The sequence below is a fragment of the Solea senegalensis genome, linkage group LG16 (genome assembly GCF_019176455.1).
Source record: "Solea senegalensis isolate Sse05_10M linkage group LG16, IFAPA_SoseM_1, whole genome shotgun sequence".
Classification (NCBI taxonomy): Eukaryota; Metazoa; Chordata; class Actinopteri; order Pleuronectiformes; family Soleidae; genus Solea; species Solea senegalensis.
Window position 1 is genome coordinate 12915602 of NC_058036.1, and position 25431 is coordinate 12941032.

At 40.5% G+C, this 25431-nt stretch overlaps 3 protein-coding genes across 7 annotated transcripts; 1 reads left to right on the forward strand and 2 right to left on the reverse strand.

Moving 5' to 3' along the window:
• Positions 1-17: 17 nt before the first annotated feature.
• tedc1 (tubulin epsilon and delta complex 1) lies at positions 18-4964 on the forward strand. 2 transcript variants are annotated; one of them, XM_044047382.1, is made up of 8 exons: positions 18-329; positions 1260-1344; positions 1830-2050; positions 2166-2303; positions 2515-2583; positions 2720-2806; positions 3296-3427; positions 3959-4964. In XM_044047382.1, exons 1-8 carry the CDS (start codon positions 186-188, stop codon positions 4193-4195), a joined length of 1113 nt encoding a protein of 370 aa, XP_043903317.1. In that variant the 5' UTR covers positions 18-185; the 3' UTR covers positions 4196-4964. The 2 variants fall into 2 exon arrangements, with proteins under 2 accessions (XP_043903317.1, XP_043903318.1); XM_044047383.1 differs by having other exon boundaries at positions 18-326.
• Positions 4670-10571, reverse strand: pth2 (parathyroid hormone 2). 2 transcript variants are annotated; one of them, XM_044047386.1, is made up of 5 exons: positions 9940-10571; positions 7780-7840; positions 6713-6817; positions 6353-6529; positions 4670-5371 (listed from the first exon to the last, which is right to left on the reverse strand). In XM_044047386.1, the coding sequence occupies exons 3-5, from the start codon at positions 6814-6816 to the stop codon at positions 5191-5193; spliced, it is 462 nt and encodes a 153-aa protein (XP_043903321.1). In that variant the 5' UTR covers position 6817; positions 7780-7840; positions 9940-10571; the 3' UTR covers positions 4670-5190. The 2 variants fall into 2 exon arrangements, with proteins under 2 accessions (XP_043903321.1, XP_043903320.1); XM_044047385.1 differs by having other exon boundaries at positions 6353-6532.
• A 559-nt stretch (positions 10572-11130) lies between these two features.
• Positions 11131-25431, reverse strand: rin3 (Ras and Rab interactor 3). 3 transcript variants are annotated; one of them, XM_044047992.1, is made up of 14 exons: positions 25137-25431; positions 21919-22441; positions 21036-21147; positions 20844-20916; positions 20613-20704; positions 18866-19937; positions 16678-16858; positions 16406-16577; positions 15674-15795; positions 15327-15513; positions 14674-14805; positions 14402-14568; positions 13256-13370; positions 11131-12730 (listed from the first exon to the last, which is right to left on the reverse strand). In XM_044047992.1, exons 1-14 carry the CDS (start codon positions 25169-25171, stop codon positions 12342-12344), a joined length of 3372 nt encoding a protein of 1123 aa, XP_043903927.1. In that variant the 5' UTR covers positions 25172-25431; the 3' UTR covers positions 11131-12341. The 3 variants fall into 3 exon arrangements, with proteins under 3 accessions (XP_043903927.1, XP_043903926.1, XP_043903925.1); XM_044047991.1 differs by having other exon boundaries at positions 14408-14568; positions 15327-15522; XM_044047990.1 differs by having other exon boundaries at positions 15327-15522.

Genomic DNA, 25431 nt, shown 5'->3' on the forward strand with positions numbered 1-25431 from the left:
CGGAGTGATAGCGTCATGCTTGTGACGTTATTATTATGCGCGACGGTGTACCCGGAAGTTGTCATTGGCGCGAAATACCAAACGTTTAAGCCAAAAGCAGAATAAATCAGGTGGAATTTGAGTCACTGTGTGTATGAGAACATGTATAATACTGTTTGTAGTGTGTGTAGTTTATCGTGGTTGTAATGCAGCGGAGAAAAGCGTCAGTGAATGTGGAAGTGAAGCAGGTGATTGGGACTCTGTGCAGACTGTTAACGGCCACCGGCCTGGACGCTGTCCCCACTCCTGAGACCTTCAGACGGGCAAAATTCGGTGGTGGACTCGAGGTGGTACGTTTGTATGTGTTGTTGTCAATGTCATATGTGCACTAACTTGCTGTAGTTTGTAACAAATATTATATTATTATGTCTTCAACTTTACTCAATTAGTGCTGATTAAGTCTGCAAGCGCCACGTGAATCTCTCTGTTTAGCAGATTGTTTGTGTGTCTGTGGCGACATTGTCGCTCTGTACATGGAGTGATACATTTTACATCACGACTTTAAATTTAGTATAAAATAAAAACATTTAGTAGAAATTTTGCTTGCCTAATCTTACATAACAATTTAAGTAAGATAAAAAAAATAGAGAGAAATGAGAAACAAATTTGTCACAATGGAAATTACATTTCACCTGTCATCCCAGAGGCTTCATCAGTTCTGGAACTAAAGAACTGAAGAAACCTCTTGGATGAGAGGTGAAATGCTCACGCAAGTCCAGTTCCCTATAGCTAACCCCTGAGGATGACTATGACCTGGGTGACTGAAACATTTCACAGACACAATAGAAGAGAGATAAATTTGTGATGGATCTGCACCGATGGTGTCGGTTGCTGTGAGGGTTGAATGTGACCACAGCAGTCTTTACCCATAAGGCAATGGGGGTGAGGCCAGTGTGGAAGATCTTTGGTCACCAAGGAAACCATGATGTTGGACCTCTTTATGCCTTCAGTGGGACCTTGGGTCTGAAAGAGGGAACACGACACAAAAGCAAGAATTAGTACAAAGCCAAAAACACAGTGAGGCAGAAGAAATCAAGACTGCTTCATACAGCAGCACTATGGCTGAAAAACACAGAAACAGAAGTCAATTCTGCTAAAAACAAACCTGTATTTTCAGTAGGACCTCTGTCATAATTTTATTATTATTACATAAATGTACTTGTGTGCTATTGTAAATATGCTTGTATACTATAGGCTTTATGGTTGCTGTTGTTTTCCAGGAAGGTCAGTTTTGGCAGCTCCTCACCAACATACTTCAGAGAACTGGTGTTATTTCCTTTGAAGCAGGTGGACAGCCAAGAGGAGGTGGGTAACACAATTCCTTTGTAGATGTGTGTATTGTTGTTAACGCTTTTTAACAGCAGGTATTTGCATTGGCACAGCTCTTTATGATTTCACAATCTGTTAATATAATGTTAGTTTAAGCGAAATGATGCACATCATTTAGAACAGTGTTAATTTCAAACACATCACAGTGATTGTAGTTCATATCTTCCTTGGCTTGGACACATTCCTGTTCATCACATCATCTTCAGTTCTGCCACCTCCAGCTCCACCTCCTGTCTTCGAGAGTGCCACTGTCTCCAAGCCATACATCATAGCAGTCTCACTATACGTAAATAAAGGAATTAAAAAGTGTGAAATGAATGAATTTATAGCAACAGCAATAATAATATTACTACATTATTAATTAAAAAATATATTTTCTAATTGCAAAACTGTAAAAGTAACTATCCAGTATACCTACACACTTGCTGAATGACAGTATCGTTTTGCCTGTCTGTATGTAGACTCAGAGCACAGGAAGGCAGTGGCTGCCGGCCTCAGGCAGACTGGCTGCCATGCTGACTGGACATATGGAAGGCAGACAGGAGAAGAAGAAGAGGGGAAGAGTTTCTCCGGCAGAGATCTTCTTCTGGCACTAGGCTGGCTGCTTGCTACAGGGACACTAGAGGCACTGCTGACACAGCGAGTACAGCAACTCGACAAATTGCTACTCACACCTTTACCTGTGAGTAACATTTGTATAACATTAACACCATCACCATCATCAGTGCACTGGAAAGGTTAATTCAGTAAAACATATTTGTATACCTTTGTATCTCAAATCTCTGTGTCTGTATTAGGTGGTTTCTCTGGTCTCTAGTGAGCTCCAGTTTGACTCTTCCTCGCTGCGGAGACTTCAGTGGCTCGTCGGCTGTCTGAGACACCAAAGGCGGATCCTGCTGTCCATGCTAGAGGAGCGGACTCGGAAACTTCACACTGTGAGAAAGTCTCCTCTTTTCCATGTCCACAAGCGGGTACTCTGTTGTTTCCAAGCAAAACATTATGAACAAATATTATGTTTGCAAATTACATTTTTACTTCATTGTGCATTTTCAAAATGAAACCCTTTAACAAGCTTTTTTAAAATGAAAAGGCTGTTTTCTTGGGTAAATCAAAAATAAGACTGACTGTCAAATTTTAACTTCTCAGATTTGTTCTGCCAGCCTCTCGCCCACTGCATCTTCCTCCTCGAATCAAAGCTCGACAGCACTAAAAGAGGTAATTGTGTGTGTGTATTGACATATAATTATTAACTATAATTTATAATAATTTATGGATAGAATGAGTACATTTTAAAAGACTAGCTGTATGTTGTTGGCTGTTTTTTTTTTATGTATTTGTGTATGTCCTGTAGGACTGTGATCGTTTACGGCAGCTCTGTGACCTTCTAGAGGCATATCTAAACTGGAAACCGGTGGAGAATGTCTTCTGGACCTGGATGGTGAGTTAGATAAAACACCACAGGAAAATTAGATCACATATCAACTAGAGCTGCAGCTAACAATTATTTTCATAATCGATTAGTCTGTCGATTATTTTCTTGATTAATTGATTAATCGTTTGGTCCATAAAATATCAGAAAACCTTAAAAAATGTTGATCGGTGTTTGTCAAACCTGGATATGATGATGTTCTCAAATGTATTGTTTTGTCCACAAACCAAAATGATTGACTTTTAATGATTTCTTTGTTATCCACAGCAAAGAAATGAAGAAAATATTAATATCTAAGAAGTTTAAACAATTGAAAATCTTGTTTTATCAAAATAGTTGTCAATTAATTTAGGAATCGATTAATAATCGATTAATTGTTTCAGCTCTAAAATCAACACAGAAGTAGTTTCTCATTTAGCATCACCTCATTTGCTAGAAGCTTCTCTTTTTTTTGATGGTGTGTGTGTGTGTGTGTTGTGTGTTATGTGTTATGTGCAGGACAGTGTGATGGACTGCCATCAGACACCTTCTTTTGCCAAGGAGTCTCTACACACACCCAGTGTGTGTCAGCACAACAGCCAGAGACCAGAGAAATGTGAGGACATGCTAATGAGACTACCCACGGCACAGGTGATTTACAGACACCCATCGGTTGTTAATTTCATTAATGTGCCAAAATGTTATGATTTACCGTATACGTCCGTTTGTCTGTGGCATTTTTCAAAAAGCACAGAACAGATGTTGCCTATTTTTATTTTGTCAGACTTAAATGATCCATAATGGGAAAATGCAGTTGATGAACATAAAGCACACCTCATCTGTGTATTAACAATAAAGAAAGAAGGTTTCTCTTTATTTAAAATGTGTAGTATATGTTACTAATATCTTGTGGATGTGCTCACAGGCCCTGTAACTCACCTTATGGCAACTTGAAGGGCTTTAAGAGATTTTCAAACATTCCTCACAGGCATCTGGTAAAATGTGTCAGCTCTCTGCTTGATTCTTACATTACAAGATGACAGATGACCTTCAGACTATAGTGTTTCTCCATCTGTTCATCTTCACTTAGTTGACTTACATGACCTCTTAAAGACTGGATTAGATGTCTTCTCCTTTACTCGTCCTCACTTGTCTCTCTCCTTCCTGCCTTCCCTTTCCCAGACCTGCAGAGTCAGGCTGCAGGGTAAGGGTCCAGTCAGAGACCACAGCTACACAGCAGAGAACTTCCAAGGCAGCGTTGAACCTTCAGACATACTGCCAGCATCTCAGGCTTCACAGCTGCTGCTTCAGACCGAGGCTCTGCTGCTGCAGAAGAGGGACAGGCTGAGACTGGAAAACCGGCTCAGGCTGCAGGAAGTGATTGGTGAACTGGAGGGACTGGTGCTGATCCCACCATAGACTTTTACTTGAATGTATATGTTTTGCAATAGTATATGACACATCTGTCATATACTATTGTATGTTTCTTCTTTATATACAGTATGTCTTTATAAGCATGAATCACAGTTTTGTGTGAGGACATATTGTATGATGTATTTGGAGATATTTAAGAGGTAGTTTGACACCATAGGAAATATCCTTGCGTGTTCAGTACAGAGCTGTGAGTTTACGTAAAGCTGATGAACAGTAAAAATAAAAATAAAACCAAATATCCTGAATACAGATGCTGCCAAATGCCAAGTCATCTGTGAAAAACATCTATTATAGCATGTGCTTAGTTTATTAAATCACACCCAATATGAGGGAGGCAGGGTTTGTAACCCACTGTAGCCAGTTCAAAGGGGAATCAGGATGTTTTTGTTTATCTTTTGGCAGCTGTCATGTCAACAATATTTATATACAGACATTAGGGGGAAATGGAATGACGGAAAGAAAAGGTTTTTATTTTTTTATTTCATCTCATTTGTTAAGTACACAAACAGGAATGTTGTACATACACAGAAAAAAATTTCACACATCTGAAGGAAAATATTCACTGCAATTATCTATTTTGTCTCAAAGTATGTTTGCACAGTGCGTAAATTATATAAATGTTTCAACCTTGCTGTGTTGGTAATGATGAAAATATGTTGTGATATGCAGTATGTTGTTGAATTATTGCCCATCCCTACTTTCAGGACATCAGAATTGGTGACTGGACCCAAATACAAGTTACATCCATTGAAAACATATGCATCTTTATTCATCCATTACATTGAAATGCAGTTATTTTCATTTTTCTGTTGTGTTTATTTAGCTTTCTTGGAAACAAAGTCAGCACTACAAGAATGTCTTTTTAAATTGTGAGGCCCGTACTATTGACTGATAATGTCTGCCCTATGTGTTTGGTATGTTGAGCAATCACCCAGAAAATTGGTTTGTGTAACGTAAAAAAAAATACTGCAAAGACTAAATCATCCTGAAGAATTAACCACCAGTAGTTTCTGCATGTAGGAGTTGAGCCACTTCTGTCTCTCCATTGAGGTGAGGAGCTTGCTCTTCTCTCTGAAGGCGGTGTCATCAGCGACCACCATGTTCCTCTTCACCGTCCCGACTCCCTGAGACGACCACTCGGAAGGCCACGCCTTTGCCATCCTGGCAACATTCAGACCAACACCAGGAGATTATTGAACAGAAAACGATCCAGGTACCACACTAACACAATTACAGAAGGTATTCAGACCCCTTCACCCCTTTTGATGTTAAATTACATGTAGATAAAATGACAGTTATTTTGCCTAAATCCTAAAACTTAAGTGAAATCTCCTATTTGTAAAAACAATAATAAAAGAAAATCATGTTCTTTAATATGTTACTGTGTTTTTTTCCACACAGTCAACGCTGGCTTCCCTATGCTTGTCACCATCTTTTTGAACCAGACTGAGACACACACTCTCTCCCTAAGGCTAAGAACAGAAGGAAAAACAGACTTAAGCTATTTAAAAAAAAGGGTTCCCTAATAAAATCCTGCTACATTCTAAGATATCTGAAGAACTTTTGCCACTTTCTGTCAAGGTTGGACAACCGTTAGTGACTGGTTTGTGATTCGTTCACTCCTTCCACCAAAGTCCACAGAAAAAAACAGCAATTTTTCATCATAGCACACAGGAGTTGTTAATCCACTGCTGCCTCCATCAGTACATTCAGCTGGATTATTTTATGACCTCTGTGTTTGAAATCTATATTCAAATGTATCCAAGTGACACAAATTTACCAAACAAGGCAGCAATAGACCGGCAGCTTCAGTGTACGTGTGAGCTAAAGATGCAGATTTTTCTCTATGGACTTTGGTGCTGGAGAGTGAGCGTTTGAGCTGGAAATGACTAATGCGAACACAGTATTAAACTGTCATAGACTTCAGCAGGTGTAGATTTTATAAGGTTGTTTTTTTTGTTAGGTGGCTTAAGTTTTCCTCCCGTGCTGTCAGCCATGCTTTCACTTATCCTGTGTTATGTTAGTCGTCAGAGAAGGACGTGTACAGGCAGGCACTTTAACCGCCCTGAGTGACCCAATCGTAATCGTTTGTTTTTTTAGGACATGTGTTGCTAAGTATTTTCCCCATAATAATACAGTTACCCTGCCTCTGCCCTCACAGGAGCAAAGAGCCATGCCTTCCTCATCAGTCCTGCCTTGCTGTCGGCTGCTGATCTGAGGCTGGGCGCCGACATCATTTGAACGCTCCAATCACGGAGGGCGATGGAAGGGAAGAGAACATCCCAGTCATGTTGCTTGGACTCCTCTGATTCATCCATTCTTCTGGAATCAAATAAGGTGATAAAAGAAATGCAGTCCATGATAATTTTTTTTCTACACAGACACAAAAATAAGTAGAACATAGAAAGAATGTAGTAAATAATAACAATAATAATAATAAAAAACGATGAACTTTCAGCAATGTAAGCAATGTTGCACTCATAAGATTTAGTGAGTAACCACCTGAGAGGTAGTTGATGCTGAGGGAAGGCGGTTGTCACCAAGGTCATACCCAAAATATGAAGCAGCAGGAAGGACTTACGGGGGAAAACCAACCGTTCACACATCCTAAAATACAAACCAACAAAAACAAATCAGTAACATTCCTGGTTCATTACATATACAGTATAAGAGAAGGTGGTGGTTTTACATTGTTTATGTTCTCGGTATGACTGCCAATGTTGGTCTTCCTGTTGTAATTTCATTGATATAATGATTGATCAAGAAAACAGTGCCTTGTGAGTAATTATGTTCCCTCTGAAAGTGAAACTTGACTTCTCGTGTGATTATGTGGTTTTGTCTCATTGGAAATGATAGGTGCACTGTGCAGTTATCATGAGTTATCAATGAAAAGAAAGTATGCAATAATTCATGTCAAAAATAGCCCGGATACAATTTAATTTTAAAATTACTGAAATGTCAAATTTAAGTTGGTGTCTTTTTCAATTATGCCATTTATTTAGGTAAAAAATATGGCTGTACTTTATAGGACATTTCCCCCTAACAACATGCATGAGGATAATCTTTACATTAGTTTTCTTTCACTTCATGAAAAGATCGACTGCATGACTGAATCCAAAACTGATTTTTCATGTATATTATACACATTAATCTCACACACTTTACACAGAATAAGATGTCATAATGTCTCTGTAAGCCACCCTTCAACTAATTTCATGGACAATATACTAAGACATAAAGGGACCAGAAACATTGATGCAACTTCATTCATCAATGCTTGGATTATTGTGTTGCTATAGAAATCACATTTCTAATAATAGTGTATGTTTAAACATATTGTGATTTACTATAGAGCAAGAAATGGACAATAATTGTTGAATGTCAAATATTTCTAGTCCAGGTCATGTTGAGCTGGAACCAACTTCTCGCAGACATTACAGTGAGACCTTAATGGTGTTCTTTGCAAACTGACAAACTAAATCTGACAATTATTTTCTTCTTATATCACTAAATTGCATAAAATAAAAATGCAAAGTTGCTCGTCTGCAAACAGTTAACTGGCGACTTACCTGTTTCTTTGATGGATGCGCTGGTCTGTTCGGTGAAATTTGCACCAGATCAGAGCTTGACCTGAAAAGTTAGAGATCGGCCGTCATCCAGGTCGGAAAAACAAACACCATCAATGGCAGGAACTAACCACAACAACAAAAACTACTTTGCACATGGAGGTACTATCTAATTTGTTCTATTTCTCTCCCTCAAACAGAAACGGACAGTTTCCACTTGCGCTTTTTTGTGTCACTGCTGTTCTGCCATATACACGTATGTGAGAACCACCAGTTTCCTGCCTTACATACTTATATACATTGGTCTGGAGTACTTTAACCCCCTGTTCCTCAGTCCCACCCACACATACACATAAGCACACACACACACACCCCTTATCACATCAAACCTGGCTTGTTAGTGTCCCATATGAAAGATGTTCTGCTGTGCTAGAGAGCCCAGCATCTTATTACTGAGAATCATTATAATGCTTGGTGTGTGTGTCTGTGTCATTGTTTCCCAGTGATTGAATGAATTCATTCACACTCTGTGGAAGCTGAAAGAGACTGCTTTTTTTGAGGGGTAGTGGTGGTGATCCAGATACTGATGCGGACGATTTTCTTCATCATAAATACATCTAGTTGACCGCAAACAATCCAGCTTGCACAATTTGAGCATGTAAAATTTGACAGCATAGAGTGGATCTTTATATATTTCCTCACACAGACACTTATGGCCCTTTTCCACTATGGTCCCGGCTCGCCTTGGCGCGGCATGACACGGCACAGTTTAGGTTGCATCTTCACTACAAAAAAAGAGTCATCACTGCACAGCTGCGTGAAACTGCGGGGACTTCGTTTTACACACACTCACAAACGAGTGACTAGTGACTTAAGCAGTTGTTTTCGGTGTAACTGAATCAAATCACTAGAATCAGTTATTGAAAATATTTGTTCAGGACTTCCTCCCTGACCGGAGCACAGACTCCGTCTGACACAGTTACTGGACTGAAATACAGCAGAAGGGTTAGTGCAGCTCGCCACTTGTGATCAGCGGTGCTGTCGCTAAATACACCAGACTCCGCCGTTAAATATTGAGATTTTAGACATGTTCTTGGTAATTGTTGGAGTTTCCACAACTACCACTACTACTACTACTAAAGGCCAGGCGAGTAGAGTCGGTGGAAACACGACATTAAATTGTTAATTCTATAAAATTTGACTCGATGATAGTAGCTCAGTGGTGGAGCAAGTCGTTGTTCAACTGCAAGGTTGTGGGTTCGATTGCCGGCTCTATATCTACTAGTCTACTTGCGGATGCTTCTTTGGCAAGACACTTAACCCCACATGTGAATGGGTATGAAAGATGTATAACAGAAAATGTACTGCACATAGATGGGAAAACTGTGTTGAGTGGTCATCAAGACTAGAAAAGCGCTATATAAATGCAGACCATTTACTCTATAAAGGTTGATCCCAATTTGGCAAGCAAGAACAACGAACACTACAAAACACAATGTTAAAAAAGCAAGACACAATCATAAAAGAAACAAAACAGTGACAGTAACCTGAAACGAGCTACCTACCTACTAACTACCTGCAGCATCTCCACTCGTCTTAGTTTAATTTACTTAATTGTTCATTTAGATTTTATCTTTTGTCTGTTATCAGGCTACCCAGTTGTTTTTTTGTGTATATTATTTAGCACACTAGTGCTGCTGAGTTTGTCACATGGTGGAAGTGTCTCTCACTCTTAGCTACGTTACTTGATTCGCAACACAATATGTGTGCTGTCTAAAGGGTGTGTAACTGAGCGTGTCTTGCTGCGGCTACAGCTCTGGCCTCACAGTGCAACAGATAATAATAACTAATCAGACAACGCATTTGGCAAAACAAGTTTGTTTCAAGCACACAGAACCACTAACGCTGTGAGGAAAACATGCTTTTACTAAAAAAAGCCCTGCAGAAATAAACCCTTTATACCTCATTGCTTACTACACTATTTATATTGCACACTGGGCACTGGTTCAAAAACAACCATGCACAAAACTCTATGATTCACCCCAGTATTGTGTCAGTGTTCAACACCAGTTACAAAAAAAAGCCGCGCTCAGAATTCAGTGATGAGGCCACAGATGGGTGTTGACAGTGATTCTGATGAGACGACGTGTAGTGTGAGGTCACCTGGATTTTGTATCTGAGGCTCGTTTACTCCTTGAAGTCAAAACGTCGCAGAGCCATTGTTAAAACCACCTGCTTCCTGTCCTCACAACCTTGTCTCCAACACCAAATATAATGAGGTCCTTAAACGGTAACAAGCTTCCTGTATTCTAACAAACTGCAGGAACTGCATTTCACGTCTTGTCTTGTTTCATTTCCGTAGGAATCCACACACTATTGTATGACTCGGAGGCAGGAGTATCAGATTTAAAAAAGTCAATGGACACATCTAGTTTTTAATGGTCTCCTGTTAGGCTGTTTTAAATATGTTTCTCCAGATTATTATTACTGTCCTCTCTTTTTTCAGATGCCTTAATTGGGTGTCTTTGTCTTCTTCTGTATGCAAATAGTGCTGTTGTGTCCATTGACTGCTGTTCCCCCATTGAAAAGAAGCAGCTGAGCCCATGAGAATGTCGGAGACATTTCATTAAAAATGGTAGAAACTAGGGTTGCAACAATTATTCTTTATATTATTAATTATTATGAAATGACTGTTTTGATAATCGGTTTGAGTGTTGTTGTTTTTCCAATATTCAAAACACGCTTTCTGATGTTTCAGCTTTTTAAATGTGAATACTTTCTGATTTCTTTGCTCCATATAACAAAGAAATCGTTAAAATTGAATACATTTTGGTTTGTGGACAAAATAAGACATTTGAGAACATCATCATTTCCAGGTTTGATAAACACTGATATACTTTTTTTTAACATTTTCCGACATTCTTCAACATTTTCTGACATTTTATGGACCAGAAAAGTACTCGATTAATCGAGATTCATTAATTGATTATGAAAGTAATCAATTGTTAGTTGCAGCTCTAGTAGAAACCCTAATGCTTTGCCCTGAAAGCGGAAACTTGCCAAGTATTTACCATGGCAGCCTCTCAGTCAGCAGCTCAAAACCGTAAATGTATCTTTACAAATTAGTAATTTCGTAAATTGCAGTTTCAAACGGAAACTTGCGATCAAATGTAATCCCTTCACATAAACACATATACAGTATCAGAAACAGGCATCAGTGGAGAACGAGGTTTGACAAGGTGTCTACCTGAATAATTAACTGCGTAACATTTTCATTTACGGGCCATTCAATAATTACGTTGGAGCTGATTGCGTGCATCTATGAACAGGGCATGGCATGACTATAACACGTCATCAGGTTAAAAAATACATTTTAATTGTAGAGTGCTTTTCAGGATATCACACTTTACACATTAAAATATCACATTACAAAATAATAAAAAAAAGACACCATATATAAAAACAGCATTATTCTCACATGAAAAGCAGTTACAAATAAGTGAGTTTTGAGTAGTGATTTCAAAGTTGAGAGGTAAACTTGTCTTACCTGCATTTTTTTTTAATTGTCCTGTCTCTGCTGAAGTTTTGAATATAAATATATATATTATCTGAAACAAATAATCCAGTTTCCACAAAATGAGCATAACAATGTTTAACTGCATAGGGTGGATCCGCCATTATGTCTACTATACACTGGTGCTTTTTGAGTACGAACTTATTTATCTGTTATTACAATACGTTTTTTATGTGCGATGTCATGCAGTCTTGATTATCCTTTCTGCAGAAATTTACAGACACTTCACAAAATATAAGAATGCTGAATCGGCATCCACACCGTTGTTTTCCAGTCTTTATTTTCTAGGTTAACCCTTATTCAACTGCTAACTCCGTCATCTCTCAGCCAATATGAACCATTCAGGTATCAGTGTCTATGCTTTTACATAGCTTTTTCTGCCATGTTCCCCCCGCTGATTTTGTTCTCCATGTAAGTTACCATGGCAACCAGGCTAGGGAATCTCATCTGCCTTTGATCGCAGCGTTCACACAGCATTTTCTGCCAGCAGAAATGCACATTTTCTAGTTTTCCCTGAAGTACGTAACTATAATAAACATCCACTTTATATTAGGGGTGACGGAATGTTGTAGCTGTAACAGAGTGTGCATTACTCATTCTGTTGTCCTGACTGTGTCCAGTCAGGAGTCATATTTAAAACAATCCTAGTGAATTTTTGGTTCACAATATCACCGTAACATAATACATGTAGACATGTTGCATCAATTGTGAGATGAACAAAATTGAATTTCTGCTGTCAACTTAACAAATAAGTAAAAAAAAGTTGCCATTTGAGAAAACTCTATATGTTTATATAGGGAAATTAGTCAGTCTGGCCCTGGTTGATATAGAATGGTTATTTTTGATGAGTTTTTTTCCTGATGTAATAACTCAATCTGATTTGTTTTGGTTTAATTAATATCTTGTTATTTTCAGTGAGGTGACAGTGGCCTAACGTTTTTTGCCACCTTTTGAATTTACAATGGTTGCTGTAGTGATACAGCTAGAGCATTTACAAGCTAATCAGACTCTCTTCCTCTGTCTCTGGCTCCACTGAGGCTTCCTCAGCTGCGAAGATGCTTTCTGCAGGTGGAGCAGGCGGTGGAGCAGGCGGTGGAGCAGGTGGTAGAGCAGGCGGCGGAGCAGGCGGCGGAGCAGGCGGCGGAACAGTGGGCGAAGCAGGGGGTGGAACAGGGGGTGGAGCAGGGCGCAAAGCAGGAGGCGAAGCAGGGGGTGGGTCAGGAGGGCAACTGCGGCTGGGCTGTCTGCTGGGTTGGTTGATAGGGTGATAGACAAAGCAGTAAGCTCCAGGTTGACAGCCGTTCTTAACGCTGAGGGCGAGATCTGTGGAGACCAGCGGCTTCTTCACACCGTCTATATACACACTGAGTGTGTAGCAGTCTGTGGGAGTGAAACAAGGAAGTATGACATAAGCAGACACGTCATAAACGGAGATAATATAATAGTTTCCGTGACACTCCTGCATGTAAAGAACAAATTGTACATGGCAACATCAAAGGGATAATTCAGTTTTTTGTGTGATTGTATGAGGTACCACAGCTTGATTCACACTGGAGTGTAGAAGTCATCCTACACTGATTAAATCTTTTAGGAAATCTCTCTTGCGAATCCCTGCACTTTAAAGTAAGTCAAAGTGCAATATTCATTTCTATACATACAAATGAAAACACATCTTGTAGAGTGTTATAAGAACTGCTCCATATGTTAAATTAAGTTACACATTACTCTTTGAAATATAGCATCTACTGTTGTTATGCCCTTTGCAATTACATATGTCATGTTGTGCTAAGATCATGATTATTCATTGATTATTTTATTTCCGTGTTGTGCCACGTTATCTGTCTGAATAAATGTAGGGGAATACATTTGTTAATGAGTTTGGAAAGCTCTGCTGTGGACTGTCACCTTGTTCAAAGCGAGCTGCACACTGCTCAGCCAGCTGTTCCACTGTTGTGGTGGGGAGGACACCCAGAGTTTTTGGGTTGGTTCCAATCTCAGGACAACACACTGTCAGAAAGTCCTACACAGAACACATACACAAAGAAGCATGTTAACTACACTATTACAATACATTTTTATTATTCTGATTTATTTGACAGGGTAAGTACGTGTACAGTATAAAAGCTGTTCCATCTTAGTGTGTGTGTGTGTGTGTGTGTACGCAGGGCCGGCCCAAGCCTTTATGGGGCCCTAAGCAGAATTTTATTTGGGGCCCCCTACCACCACCTTGGAGTTGCTGGTGCTTGACTATTATTGACACAAACATAACAGTATAAATTGCATTAATTTGTAGTTATGTTATTTACACCAAACCAGTGAGTTGGGTTTTTTTTAACCTTAGAAAAGTGGGCTCATATTAGTTTGCACTTTTATATTCAAAGTGAAGCACTGATGGCACTTTTCCACTACACAGTCCCAGCCACGGCGTGACTTTTAGAGGTTTCAAGCGAGCTGAGCCGATACTATGTGTGGCGTCGACAGACTGCCAGCAACTGATTGGTCAGAGTGTCGTCACTGGAAGAATCATGTGCACAACATCCGACACAAGCCGAACAATGCCAAACTGTAGATCACTTAAAGACAAGAACTTAAAAGACTTAAAAATCCTGAAAACTTAGCAAGGGAATGTCTAAAATCTCAACATTTAACAGAGGACAGCACTGCCGAAAGCAGTGAGCCGCATCACAACCCCTTCCGCCGTATTTCAATTCAGTCACTGTGTTGTGACGTGTGCTTTACACGTCACTAGTTTGTGTGTGTCGTGTAAAACAAAGTCACCGCAGTTTCATGCAGCCGTGCTATGATGACTCTGTCTATGTTGAGGAGGTACTATAGTCATGGAAAACCATACAAAGTCGTGTAGTCAAGCTGTGCCGGGACTGTGTGGTGGAAAAGCAAAAGAACATGAATGAATCGAGTAAACCAGTTCAATGGCATTGTTTTTTTTCTCTACACACTATTGGGTCCCCTCTGGTGATTAGGGGCCCCAAGCAGCCATTCAGTTCACTTATGCCTTGGGCCGGCTCTGTGTAAGTGTGGGTGTGTGTATACCCGCACAGATCCCTGGGCTGTCCTCTCCTGAATGAGTGTGCGTCTCCTCTCCCAGCGGTGGATGGAATCCTGAACCTCTCTGCTGAGCTGTCGTGTTGCTGACCTCTGCTGGTCAAAAGTCTTAATGTGTTCCAGAGCCCCATAGGTGGTGGTGAGATAGTAGGAACCTACAGACACACAGGCATCATTGGTCATCATGTCATAAACACAGATACATCAACAACTGGTGGAAGTGTAAACTAAGGTAAAGTCAGTTTTTCAGTGTACTCCACCTTCTCCTATTGTTAGTGATGGGTCCATCAACTCCATCATGTATTCAACATCCAGCTGCAGTGCAGACAGATTGGATCTGGCCAGAACGTACATCATAACAGGCAGGAAGTCATCAGCACCGTGGGACCGCCCTAAACACACATGAACACATGAAGACGTCATGTCTATAAAAATCTATTTTAAGTGTCTTCAATATGTCCTATATTTAGATCCAGTATCCAGTTGCAGTTGATATTAATCCGTTCACTATCCTGCACCAAAGTCCATAGATAGTCATCATCAGTGATTTAAGCTCCTGTGGACACAGGAATTACTGATGGCTGCTGCCTTATTTGACAAGTTTCTGTCATTCTCGTAAAACCAAACTAAGGATTTCGAGCACCAAAGTCACAAAATATCACTTTTTACTTTCCTGATGGAGGCAGCAGTGGATCAACAACTGTGTGCTGTCATGTAATATCTATGGCTTTCTCTGTGTTTGTGTTAATGTCTCTCTTCCAGGCTGGAATGCTCATGATGAAGCACTACGTGTTAAGTATTCATGAAACAACCACATGTCAACAACAATCTTATCTCATGGTGAGTAATGTGGACTTTATTTCTGTAATAATAATGTGGTGTATGAGGCTAAATGAGTGTTGGTGGTTCAGACCTGGACTGCTGACAGACATGCAGTCATAGATGATCTTGCAGGTCTTCAGCAGAAGGTCAATCTTTTTTTGAGGAGAATATTCCAAATGAAGTTTGTTCAGTTTGATGCTGATCTTCTCCATAGCAGAGGCCTCTGGAACCGCGGTGGTTATTCCTAGTGCTGTGGTGGTGCTTCCTAGGACAACAGACTGACACAACAACACACACGAACACACACGAGAGTAACATCACAGCTGCTACTGTTGCTGCTAATTTACTACACAGTATTATGTGCAGTTTGTTTTTTTACAGATACATTAGCAGAACTTGTTATTACACTGTTTCAGTGTGAAAGCTGGTGTGTTCTACCTGGTTCTGTGTCAGTTGATTCAGGCTGGTGTCACTTGTGTGCAGTTTCTCCAGACACTGGTAAATTGGCTCCCTTATTGGCTTCAACACACTCTTACACAGTGCAGCTTCTACTATACTCTCTGCATGGACACACATACACAAGCACACACATACATAAATCAGAGGATCTGAATAGCTCTTTTCTGTAAGACTTAGTCATTCTAGAGTGATTGGAGTGAGCCTGAAATGAGTGCATAGATTGATAGACTTTTGCTGCCATTCAAAGTTATACACCAGTTGAGTGCACGTCTGAAGGACATTGTAACTGACTTACCACATGCTGTATGTATATAAAATAATGAAAAGCACCCTAAACTTAAATGTTTAAGAGCCTGATGCTCAGTCAAATTTCCCTAAATAAACAGTGGTTATAACACTGCACCCTGTATCTTCAAAGAAAAGAAGAATAATGATTAAAAAAGCTGGGAAATGAGTGCAAACCGTCCTTTTTTAAGCCACCACAGCTTCTGCTTGTGGTGTTTAGAACTGCTCTTGAAATTAAAGTGGTCAAGTGCACACATTCAGTTTGCTCCCACCACCTCAGAGTAGCTGGTGCTTCACTATTATTGATCTAACACTATAATTGCATTACTTATCGGTGTGTTATTTACACCATATCAAAGTGAAGCACTAAGTACCAATGGCACAAAAGAGTAACATGGTAAATTAAAAGAAAATTGGTAGATTTACCTAGTTTGTCTTGTGCATACTGATGCTGTGGCTCCAACATGGCTTGCAGCTCAGTGCTCTGCAGAAGATAACTCTTCAGCTGTGTCATCATCTGTCTGATCTCCTGTAGCAGCTCAGTGGTGGAGGAGTGGTTTGACATGGTCTCCAAAGTGAAAGAGCGGTGCTCTTTTACCTACATAGGTGAGTTTGTTTTAGATTGTGATGCTGTTATTCAGGGAAACCTGGAAACATCACATGGTGTTGAACTTGTGCATCTTCCCTGACACACTCACCAGGTTACCGAAGTAGCTCAGAGGATCCCTGGCCAGTTCTACGATGCGCTGTGTGAGGCGTCGTTCGTGGCTGATGAGGCCGGTGATGACGGTGGACAGGCGATAGCGGGCTTTGTCCAACATGATGGTGGTCGGGGTTCTCTTCACTACTGCTTTGGGACTGCGGCTCTCTGCTGGACGACTGGAAGAACAAATAAAAGTAAGTATTTGTCTTTAGTTTTTTCTTCTCCCATGCATGTTTACATTGACACTAGCACATCTCTAGTGTTAAATGTGCAACACACACGTCACACTTTTAGAGAGCAGACACTTTCAGTCAACTGACTGTAAAGAGCTAGCAGTTCAACTGCCATCTGTTCAATTTTTTACCATATTAATCAAATTGTATGTTTATATTAGATGTTTAGACGAGCAGTTGGCATACATATATTACATTACATGTCATTTAGCAGACGCTTTTATCCAAAGTGCGAGAAGACCCAGGTTCGAGCCCCAGTTGGAACAAGGGCCTTTCTGCATGAAGTTTGCATGTTCTCCCCGTGTGTGCGTGGATTCTCTCCGGGTTCTCCGGCTTCCTCCCACAGTCCAAAAACATGCAATGTGGGGATTAGGTGAATTGGACACTCTAAATTGACCATAGGAGTGAGTGTGAGAGTGAATGGTTGTTTGTCTCTAGCTGTGTGTGGCCCTGCGATGGACTGGCGAACTGTCCAGGGTGTACCCCGCCTATCGCCCGATGTAGCTGAGATTGGCACAGCACCCCCCGCGACCCTCTGGTGGAGGATACAGCGGTTAGATGATGACTGACTGACTGACTGACTTACAAGGGAATTGAGTACAACCTGCCAGCGACCATGAACACAGGGTCTTAACCACAGGCAGTCTTAACCACTGAGCCACTCCACCCCCTACATACAGTATATATATATATATGTGTGTAAAAATATATATGTATATATATATATATACGTACATACATACATATACTTACTACAAAATAGCATATGCATCTACTTGGTGTGATTTTCTCAAGAAACCAAAGCCATACTTCTACAGTACTGTCTGTCAGTAAAGTCTGATATTGCTATAGTTGAAGCTAGAAAACACCTTAATGAAGGCTCCTGACTGATTCTCGGGTGCCGCATCAAATCATCTTAAAAACTTAATGAATAGTTTTTCATCACAACATTTCAGGCCGCAAGATACAGAGGAGTCTCTCAGTCTCTGTCATATCATAACCTCACGATGAACTTACTGGTAATGAGCTAAGAATAGCGTACTCTTGTATTTCCTGTTTCTATTACTACCATAATTTAACTCCCTTCATCCCACATATTGTGTCAATCTAAATAAACTACATTTTACTGTGTGTGCAGAGGAGATGTAGAAAAACTGAGCTCGATGTCACTTTTTACAGTCAATGATTCACTGTACTGTACTGGACCTTCTGAGTCACACATCTCTAAGAGATGATTTTCTTGGTGTACCACAAGTAGCTATTCTGGCATCTTCCTTCCTCTAAATGTACTGCATTTGCATCACCCTGTCATGTGATTTACACTAACATGTAGGCTGAAGTGCTACACACTATAGATTCAGTAATCCATGTAGAGATTCTGAACCATCAATGAAGGCATATCACTTTACCTTTATGCCACTATTACCTTTGCCTGGTCACCACCTGGCGGCTATTATATGTATTATATGTATGTATATCCATCCATTTTCTACCACTTTATCCTCCACAGGAGGGTCGCAGGGGGGTGCTGTGCCAATCTCAGCTGACAAAGGGCAACAGGCGGGGTCACATCCTGGACAGTTCACCAGTCCATCACAGGGCCACATATAGAGACAAACAACCATTCACTCTCACATTCACACCTATGATCAATTTAGAGGGACCAGTTTACCTAATCTCCATATTGCATGTTTTTGGATTGTGGGACGAAGCTGGAGAACCTGGAGAAAACCCACAAACACGCAGGAAGAACGTGCATGCTTGTGTTCATTATTTTTTTTCAATTATCCAAGAACCAACTGAAACTGAACAATCCCTTTTTCCTATTTCCTATTTAGGAAACCAGGGCTATGCTAATTTAAACTATAGTTTTGCTTAAATTCAAGAAAAAATGTAATTTAACCCAAAAACAAAGCAGAACTTTGTACCTGCCACTTAATCCAGACCTACCTTTGGTTTTCTTCATGTTCCTGGTTCAGCTCTCCATCTTCTTCTGCACTACTGGTCGAGCAGGAGTCTGGGTCGGTTGCCATCACAGCACTTCCTTGTGGTGAGTAAAGTGAAACATCAGGCCTCCTCGCTGGTGATGGAGGGGCCACTTTCATCCCAGCACTCTGATTTGCTGATCCTCCTCCCGCAGCCTGGCTGAGGCACACAGGTGCATCAGGTGAACATGGTTTTCTCCTCGGCGGAGGGACTGGACGAGACGGTTTCTTCACCAATGACGGACACTGGGAACCATATTTTTGCTTGTCCCCTTCTTTATTCATTTTCAGCTCTTTTTCCTCTTTGTCGTCCTCCTTCTCTTTCTTTTCTTTGTCCTGTTTAACCTCCTCTTGCATTTTGCCACTGTTCTCTTGTTGTGCGTCCTCACTCGGCAGACCTGGTTTACTTCCTAATTTCTCCTCTTCCCTGTCTCCTCCTCCCCCCCTTTTCTCTGTTTTCCCTGCAGGATTTTGTCCCCTTTCTCTCTCCGTCCCTTCTCCTACCTCTTGCTCAGTGCGCTTCCTGGCTGAGGTGCGACGGACAGGAGCAGGAGGAAGAGGGGGAGCGGCTCGGCTCTGCAGGGGAACAGGAGGCCTCAATGGAGTAGGTGATGGTGACATTGACTTCCTCTCTTCTCTGTCCCCTCCTCCTGCCCTTCCTTCCTCTTTTCTCATGGCAGCTAGAGGTACAGAAGAAGAAGTTTGAAGAGGAGGAGAGGAGAAGAGGAGGCCCATCCCAGACCCAAAGCTTAGGCTCGGTGGTCGGGGTGGGGGGCGTTTGTATTTAATCTCCTGGTTTATTATGGTCTTATTCTGAATTTTGTCCTCTGGGTTTTCCTTCAGTGCTGCTTCTCCATTCTGCAGGGAGCAGGAGGTGGTGTTTTGATCTGTGATTGTATCCAGGTTAGAGAAATAGGGGGACTTCAGGCCTTTGTTTGGGCTCTCTTCTATAGTGACCGGGTTGACATACAAATACCAACTGTTTTGATCCAAAACCACGTCCTGGTCCTTCTGATTCAAATCAGACGTCCAGAAATCTGCAACACATGCAGCCAGTGTTAAAACTTTGCTTTGTGCTCATCACATCACTCTGACCTTCTGTTCGTTGTTTTGTCTAATTTTGTGTGTTTGTTCTTCTGTTATTCATCTGTGTCTTGTTTTATTAACATTCCTCAGCTGCTGTTTAAGACGTCCTTTAAGGTCTAGTGTGAAAGAAATAGTGATATCTTATCGTGAGACTGCACACTGTAATAAACTCCCCTTCCTTTTCCCAACTGTAGTTGGTGAACTTTGAATACCAAAATAAATGTAGCACTTTTTTGATTGCATAGAAAACATCACAATCCCACACTCTGGCTGTTTTTTCACTTCAGGCTGCTGTAGAAATATAGTGATGCAAGACGGCATGATGCAAGTACATATGAAAGGCTTATTCTAAAGCTACTAAATTGAATATATATATATATATATATATATATATATATATATATATATATATATATATATATATATATATATATATATATATATATATATATATATATATGTTAAAGCTCTTGAATGAAGCACTATACATGTTACACACTGGACCTATAACACAAAGTAATTTTTTCTGAACATTTTCCAGACCATTCAACCATATCCTGTCCTCTTCTTTGCCACAACAATGAGACAATATCACTATAGTAATGATGTAGATTTACAGTATGTACCTGCACCCATAGCAGAGATGACCTCCAGTTCCTCTTTCGTAGTTGCCGTGGTAATGGCCCTGGGTAACCTCAGCTGGACGGTCAGGATGTCCCTGATAGGTGGATTCAAGAAGCCAGTGTTCAGGGTGAGTTTCAACATTTCAATGTAATACATTTGCTCTGTTTTCATCGCATTTTCTCGCTCTCCTTTTTTATAAACACACATGTATGAAGAGTGATTATGTTGCTTACCTGCTGGCACAGTAAAAGGAAATAAGTTTGAAGATGTCATCAAAAACCAGAGAGGAAGCATCCAGGTGGACAACTGAGACAAAGCAATTTAAGAGGCGATCATTAATTGTGCCGCCATGTAATCTGTGCTCATGCTTGCAAATCTCCACTATCTACAGCATGTATAGCAACTGTCAGAAACAGAGGACATACATGTGTTGTGTTGTTTGATCATCAGACTGTGTATGAGCGGTGGCCCCTGTTCATCGGGCAGGCGTAATGACAGCGTCATGACCTCCTCTTCTGTGCTATGAACCAGGAAGGCCTGCAAACAAGAGTGGTTGTCAGAGTGGAGAACACATAAAATTCTCTATCAAGTTTTGAAAATACCGTAAGTACATATACGGGATGCAACAAATACCACAAAAGACATTTCTATAAGACAACTTCTGAAGCCCATATTCAGATCTAATGAAAAGCCTTTTGTGCTGCAGCTGCTAATATTGTATGATAGTAGTGTATTTCGCAGCATTTAATTTTAAGAGATTTTCCCACAATTTCTTTAAGAAAAAAAAGATATGCAACTATGGTATATTACCTGTATGGAAGGGAAAACTGTAGCTAGCTGAGTTCAAATGTTAGATAGACTCACTATTACGATGTTATTACTGTATAATAATGTAAAGTGTTACCCGAAAGTCCACTATTGCTCATTAAAAAAAAACCAACATATATATGTATACATATATATATATATATATATATATATATATATATATATATATACGTATATTTATATATACATGCTGGTACAAACAAGGCTGGAATTGTATGTTTAAGATAACATCGACTTAAACACACAGATTATATTAAATGAGCCATTTGTTATGTGGCTAACATCTGTTTTTCCTTGGTTTCAGTGAGAGAGACAGTGTCCATGTTTGACTGGGTCCCTGCACTGGCAGCACAGATGAAAAAAACAATTCCTTTAAACAGATGTTTTAGATATTTGTCTTCAAAGATCAAGGCATCCAAATCTGAAACATTTATCCAGGAATATTACTTGGTATTCAAACAAAAAAAACAAACCACACACCCCAGCTGTCTCCTTCTCCAGGACACTGGTAATCTGGTCTTGGCTGATTCCTTTAAGATGCCATGCTGTGGTGCTCCCAACCAGGCGATTTATAGGACTCAGCAGTGGAGGAGTTGAAGAGACTGATGGGATGACAGGGGGGGTAGGTGGTAGTGGTGGTGGTGGTGAGATGCAGGGTGAGACTGTGGGAGCTAAAAGCTGAGGATGGAGTGGACTCGGATTAGAGGATGGAGTTAAATCGGAGGAGACAACTAGCTGCATAGACAGCCGGGGAGGAGATACTGGAGTTGGGGAAAGAGGAGGAGGAAGACATGGGACAGAGTGGCTGGAGATGAGAGGAGGTTTAGAAACTGGTGGAAGAGGAGGAGGGAGGGACGGAGGAGTGGAGGGAGGTAGTGGAGGTCGAGAGGGGAGCTGTGGTTTAGGTCGACCTGGGTTGGCTGGAAGTTTGGGCGTCAGGGAAGGTTGAAGGAGTGCAGGGGATGATGGGATGGATGGAGTATCGAGTGCTTCTGTCAGAGGGCTTGAAAAGAAAAGAAGGGATAAATGTCAGATGAGGAATTGAGTGAAGGACTTGTATTTTGACTCCGCTTCAGAAACAGTCTTCTCACTGTGTGCTACAGAAGACATAAATCTGTAAAAGTTAAAAAATTAACTGCAACTCTCTAAATCTTTCTGTCTGTTTTTTGGACTTGCAGTGACAACAGTCAGTGACAACAACCATCAGCTGCTGCTGCTTCTGCTGCTGCATGTGACACTGATGAAAGTGGTGGGTAAACAATGATCTAAAAGGTGTCAGTATTGTCTGTGGGTTTATCACTCTAAATGACACATTTCACAATACCAACAATTAAGTACACATTCAGATTCCTGCATGTATCTAGCACCAGCCCGCTGCCCCAAAACTCTGTACTGGACCCGACCCATTAACCACATTTACCTCCAAGTCAAATCCAGACTGATCCATGAACATATGTGCCACAACCTGACCCATCACCCTCAATTAAACACATTGTGCAGGATGCTACATCCTCTTACATCAAACTGAATTTTAACTTAACAGTTTAATGTGGGGCCTATTGCAACTTTGTCTTGCATCACAATCAGAACGTACGTATGTTCTTAAAGCTTCTGCTTTATGTTTGCAACTAAACTATGTGAGTTTGTGCGAGAACAGAGAATAAAGACAAATACTCCTTAATTGTGAGAAACCAACACAGTCGATCTCATGATCCTCGTTAGGTCCGCATAGCCAGCAGCTAGTGCCTGCAAATACTGGCTTGAATACCTGAAAGTGATCAGTTGTCAGTGCAGTTTATCTTAAGAATCAGTTTGCTGCTTCATCTTGCTATTAGACAGCATTTTCTAGCAGGTAGTTGAGGTTTGTAAACTGCTTAATCCACACACCAAAGTCCATGGAGAAAACCACGCTTTTAGCTTGAGGGGGAAACAGGAGCTGTTGGACTGCTGTTGTGTTGTTTGGTAAGATTGTGTCACTTGGGTAAATTTGAATGATGGATTTTAAAATCTTTGGTCACAAAATAACACATTTGAACTCACTGATGGAGACAGCAGTGGATCTACAAGTCCCATATGCGGTGATGTAAAATAGCCTATTTTCTCTATGGACTTTGGTGAGGGGAGTTAGCAGTTTACTGTGTGAATCAAACTTCAGTTTCCAGTCCAAGAAAGCTAAATAAAAATACTTTTAAAAAAATATAATATCCGTTTACATGTATCATCATTGAGTGATTCAGCAAAACAGAACCCCTACATATCTTAAGTGTAATCTGGCCAATGAGATTTTGATTTTATTGCCCCAGTCTTTCTCCTATTACCTGCCCCCAGCTAAATGACGTCCACAAACTTTACAGTTTTTATTAGAACTACTTTCTGCTGCAGTGAACCCAGAGTGTATTCAGAATACTATTACTCTTCAGAATAACAGAGAGGCTGTTTATTAAAATAGCGTCAGTTTTTACTGCCTTGAACAGCACAAAGGAATTTAATTCACCTTCATTGTTTTTGTTTGCCCCATGTCAACTGGGATTGGCTCCAGCTCTCCCTGCGACCCTCAAAATGGGGGATAAAGCAGTAAAAAATGACTGTATATAGAAGTTTGTTTACTTTTTAAGATCAGATGAGGTCACATTCTAATGGATGACTAAGTCAACTAACAGAGAGTCTAGAGTCAGTCACAGATGTTCAAAGGGAGAATATTGCTGACTGGTCAGCAAAAGAAACTGCAGTTGTCAGGAAAACATTTTTGGACGGACATCCTGATGCTGATAAAGTGGTACTTTATTTCAGTCACTGTAAACGGATCTGTTTTCTTACACCAGGAAATCATACAGTATTTATCATGTACATATTATGATTATAGTTGGAGAGAAGCCAAAATAAAATATTCATAATGTTCCATAGTGAACAGCATGCTCTGCTGCAGCAAAAAGTGGAAAGAAACTATATATTTTACAAGTACAAAAATTAAGGGATGATGTACTTGACTTGAGAATCACCATTTCTTAACATTTGTACCACAATTCAAATAATGCCTGCTTATTGTTTTTACTACACACAGTACATAATTTGTTTTGGTTTGGGGGTTTTTACAATTAAACTTAAAAACATGAAAGGCTGTCACACATATTGTTAGTTATTAGCACTAAGTCCAACAAGTAAGAGTGGCTGCAACAAAGAGAAACATAAACTACATATTGTCTTAGCATCTAAGTCTAAGGTTTAAATCTGAGGTTTAACCTAAAAAAACTGAAATATTCTAATATACACTCATGACTATGAACATTCAAATCCCACTACACGTCGTCCAACAGTCTGATTTGCCTTTTTCCAGTGGTTAGCGTCAACTTTTAACCTCTTGCATTCTTCTACTCAAAAAGGCTCAATCATTTCTCCAACAACTGAAAACAGATCAGAAGAGATCTTCTTTTCAGTCTATATGTTAGAAATCTGATTTGTTGAGACATGAGGCATGAAAACACGATATTCCATAAACTCTGACAAGCCAGTGACCTATATCTTAGTCGTTGAGTCATCACATCTGTTTTTCCTGTTCTGGGCTGTCTTTCTGACTTTCAACCCCCCGACTCCCCCTCTTCTCTGCCACAGCTACAACATTCTCTCACCTCAGGAGAAACAAACAGTTCCTGCACTTTATTTGCAGTTACTACAACGCCACACATCCCTCACAAACTCACCCAGTGTCCTGGGAAATAACGCTGGCTTCCATCATATTTCCACAGATTCAGTGTTCAACCGTCAATTCTCTGCGCTCCATCAGAAACCCCGCCTTCTCTCTGCTCCCCCTTCCTTCTCTGTACCGTTGGTCGGAGCAGGACTGAATAAGGAAAAAGTCAGACGCAAAGGGAAAATGTGTTTCTCTGTGTCAGCCCTCCCTCTGTTTCTGCCTCAACTTCCTGAGCTGGGTGTGCAGGAAGGCACAGAGCACTCTGCTCAGACTTCCCCCTACTCTCTTGTCTATGACATCATGTC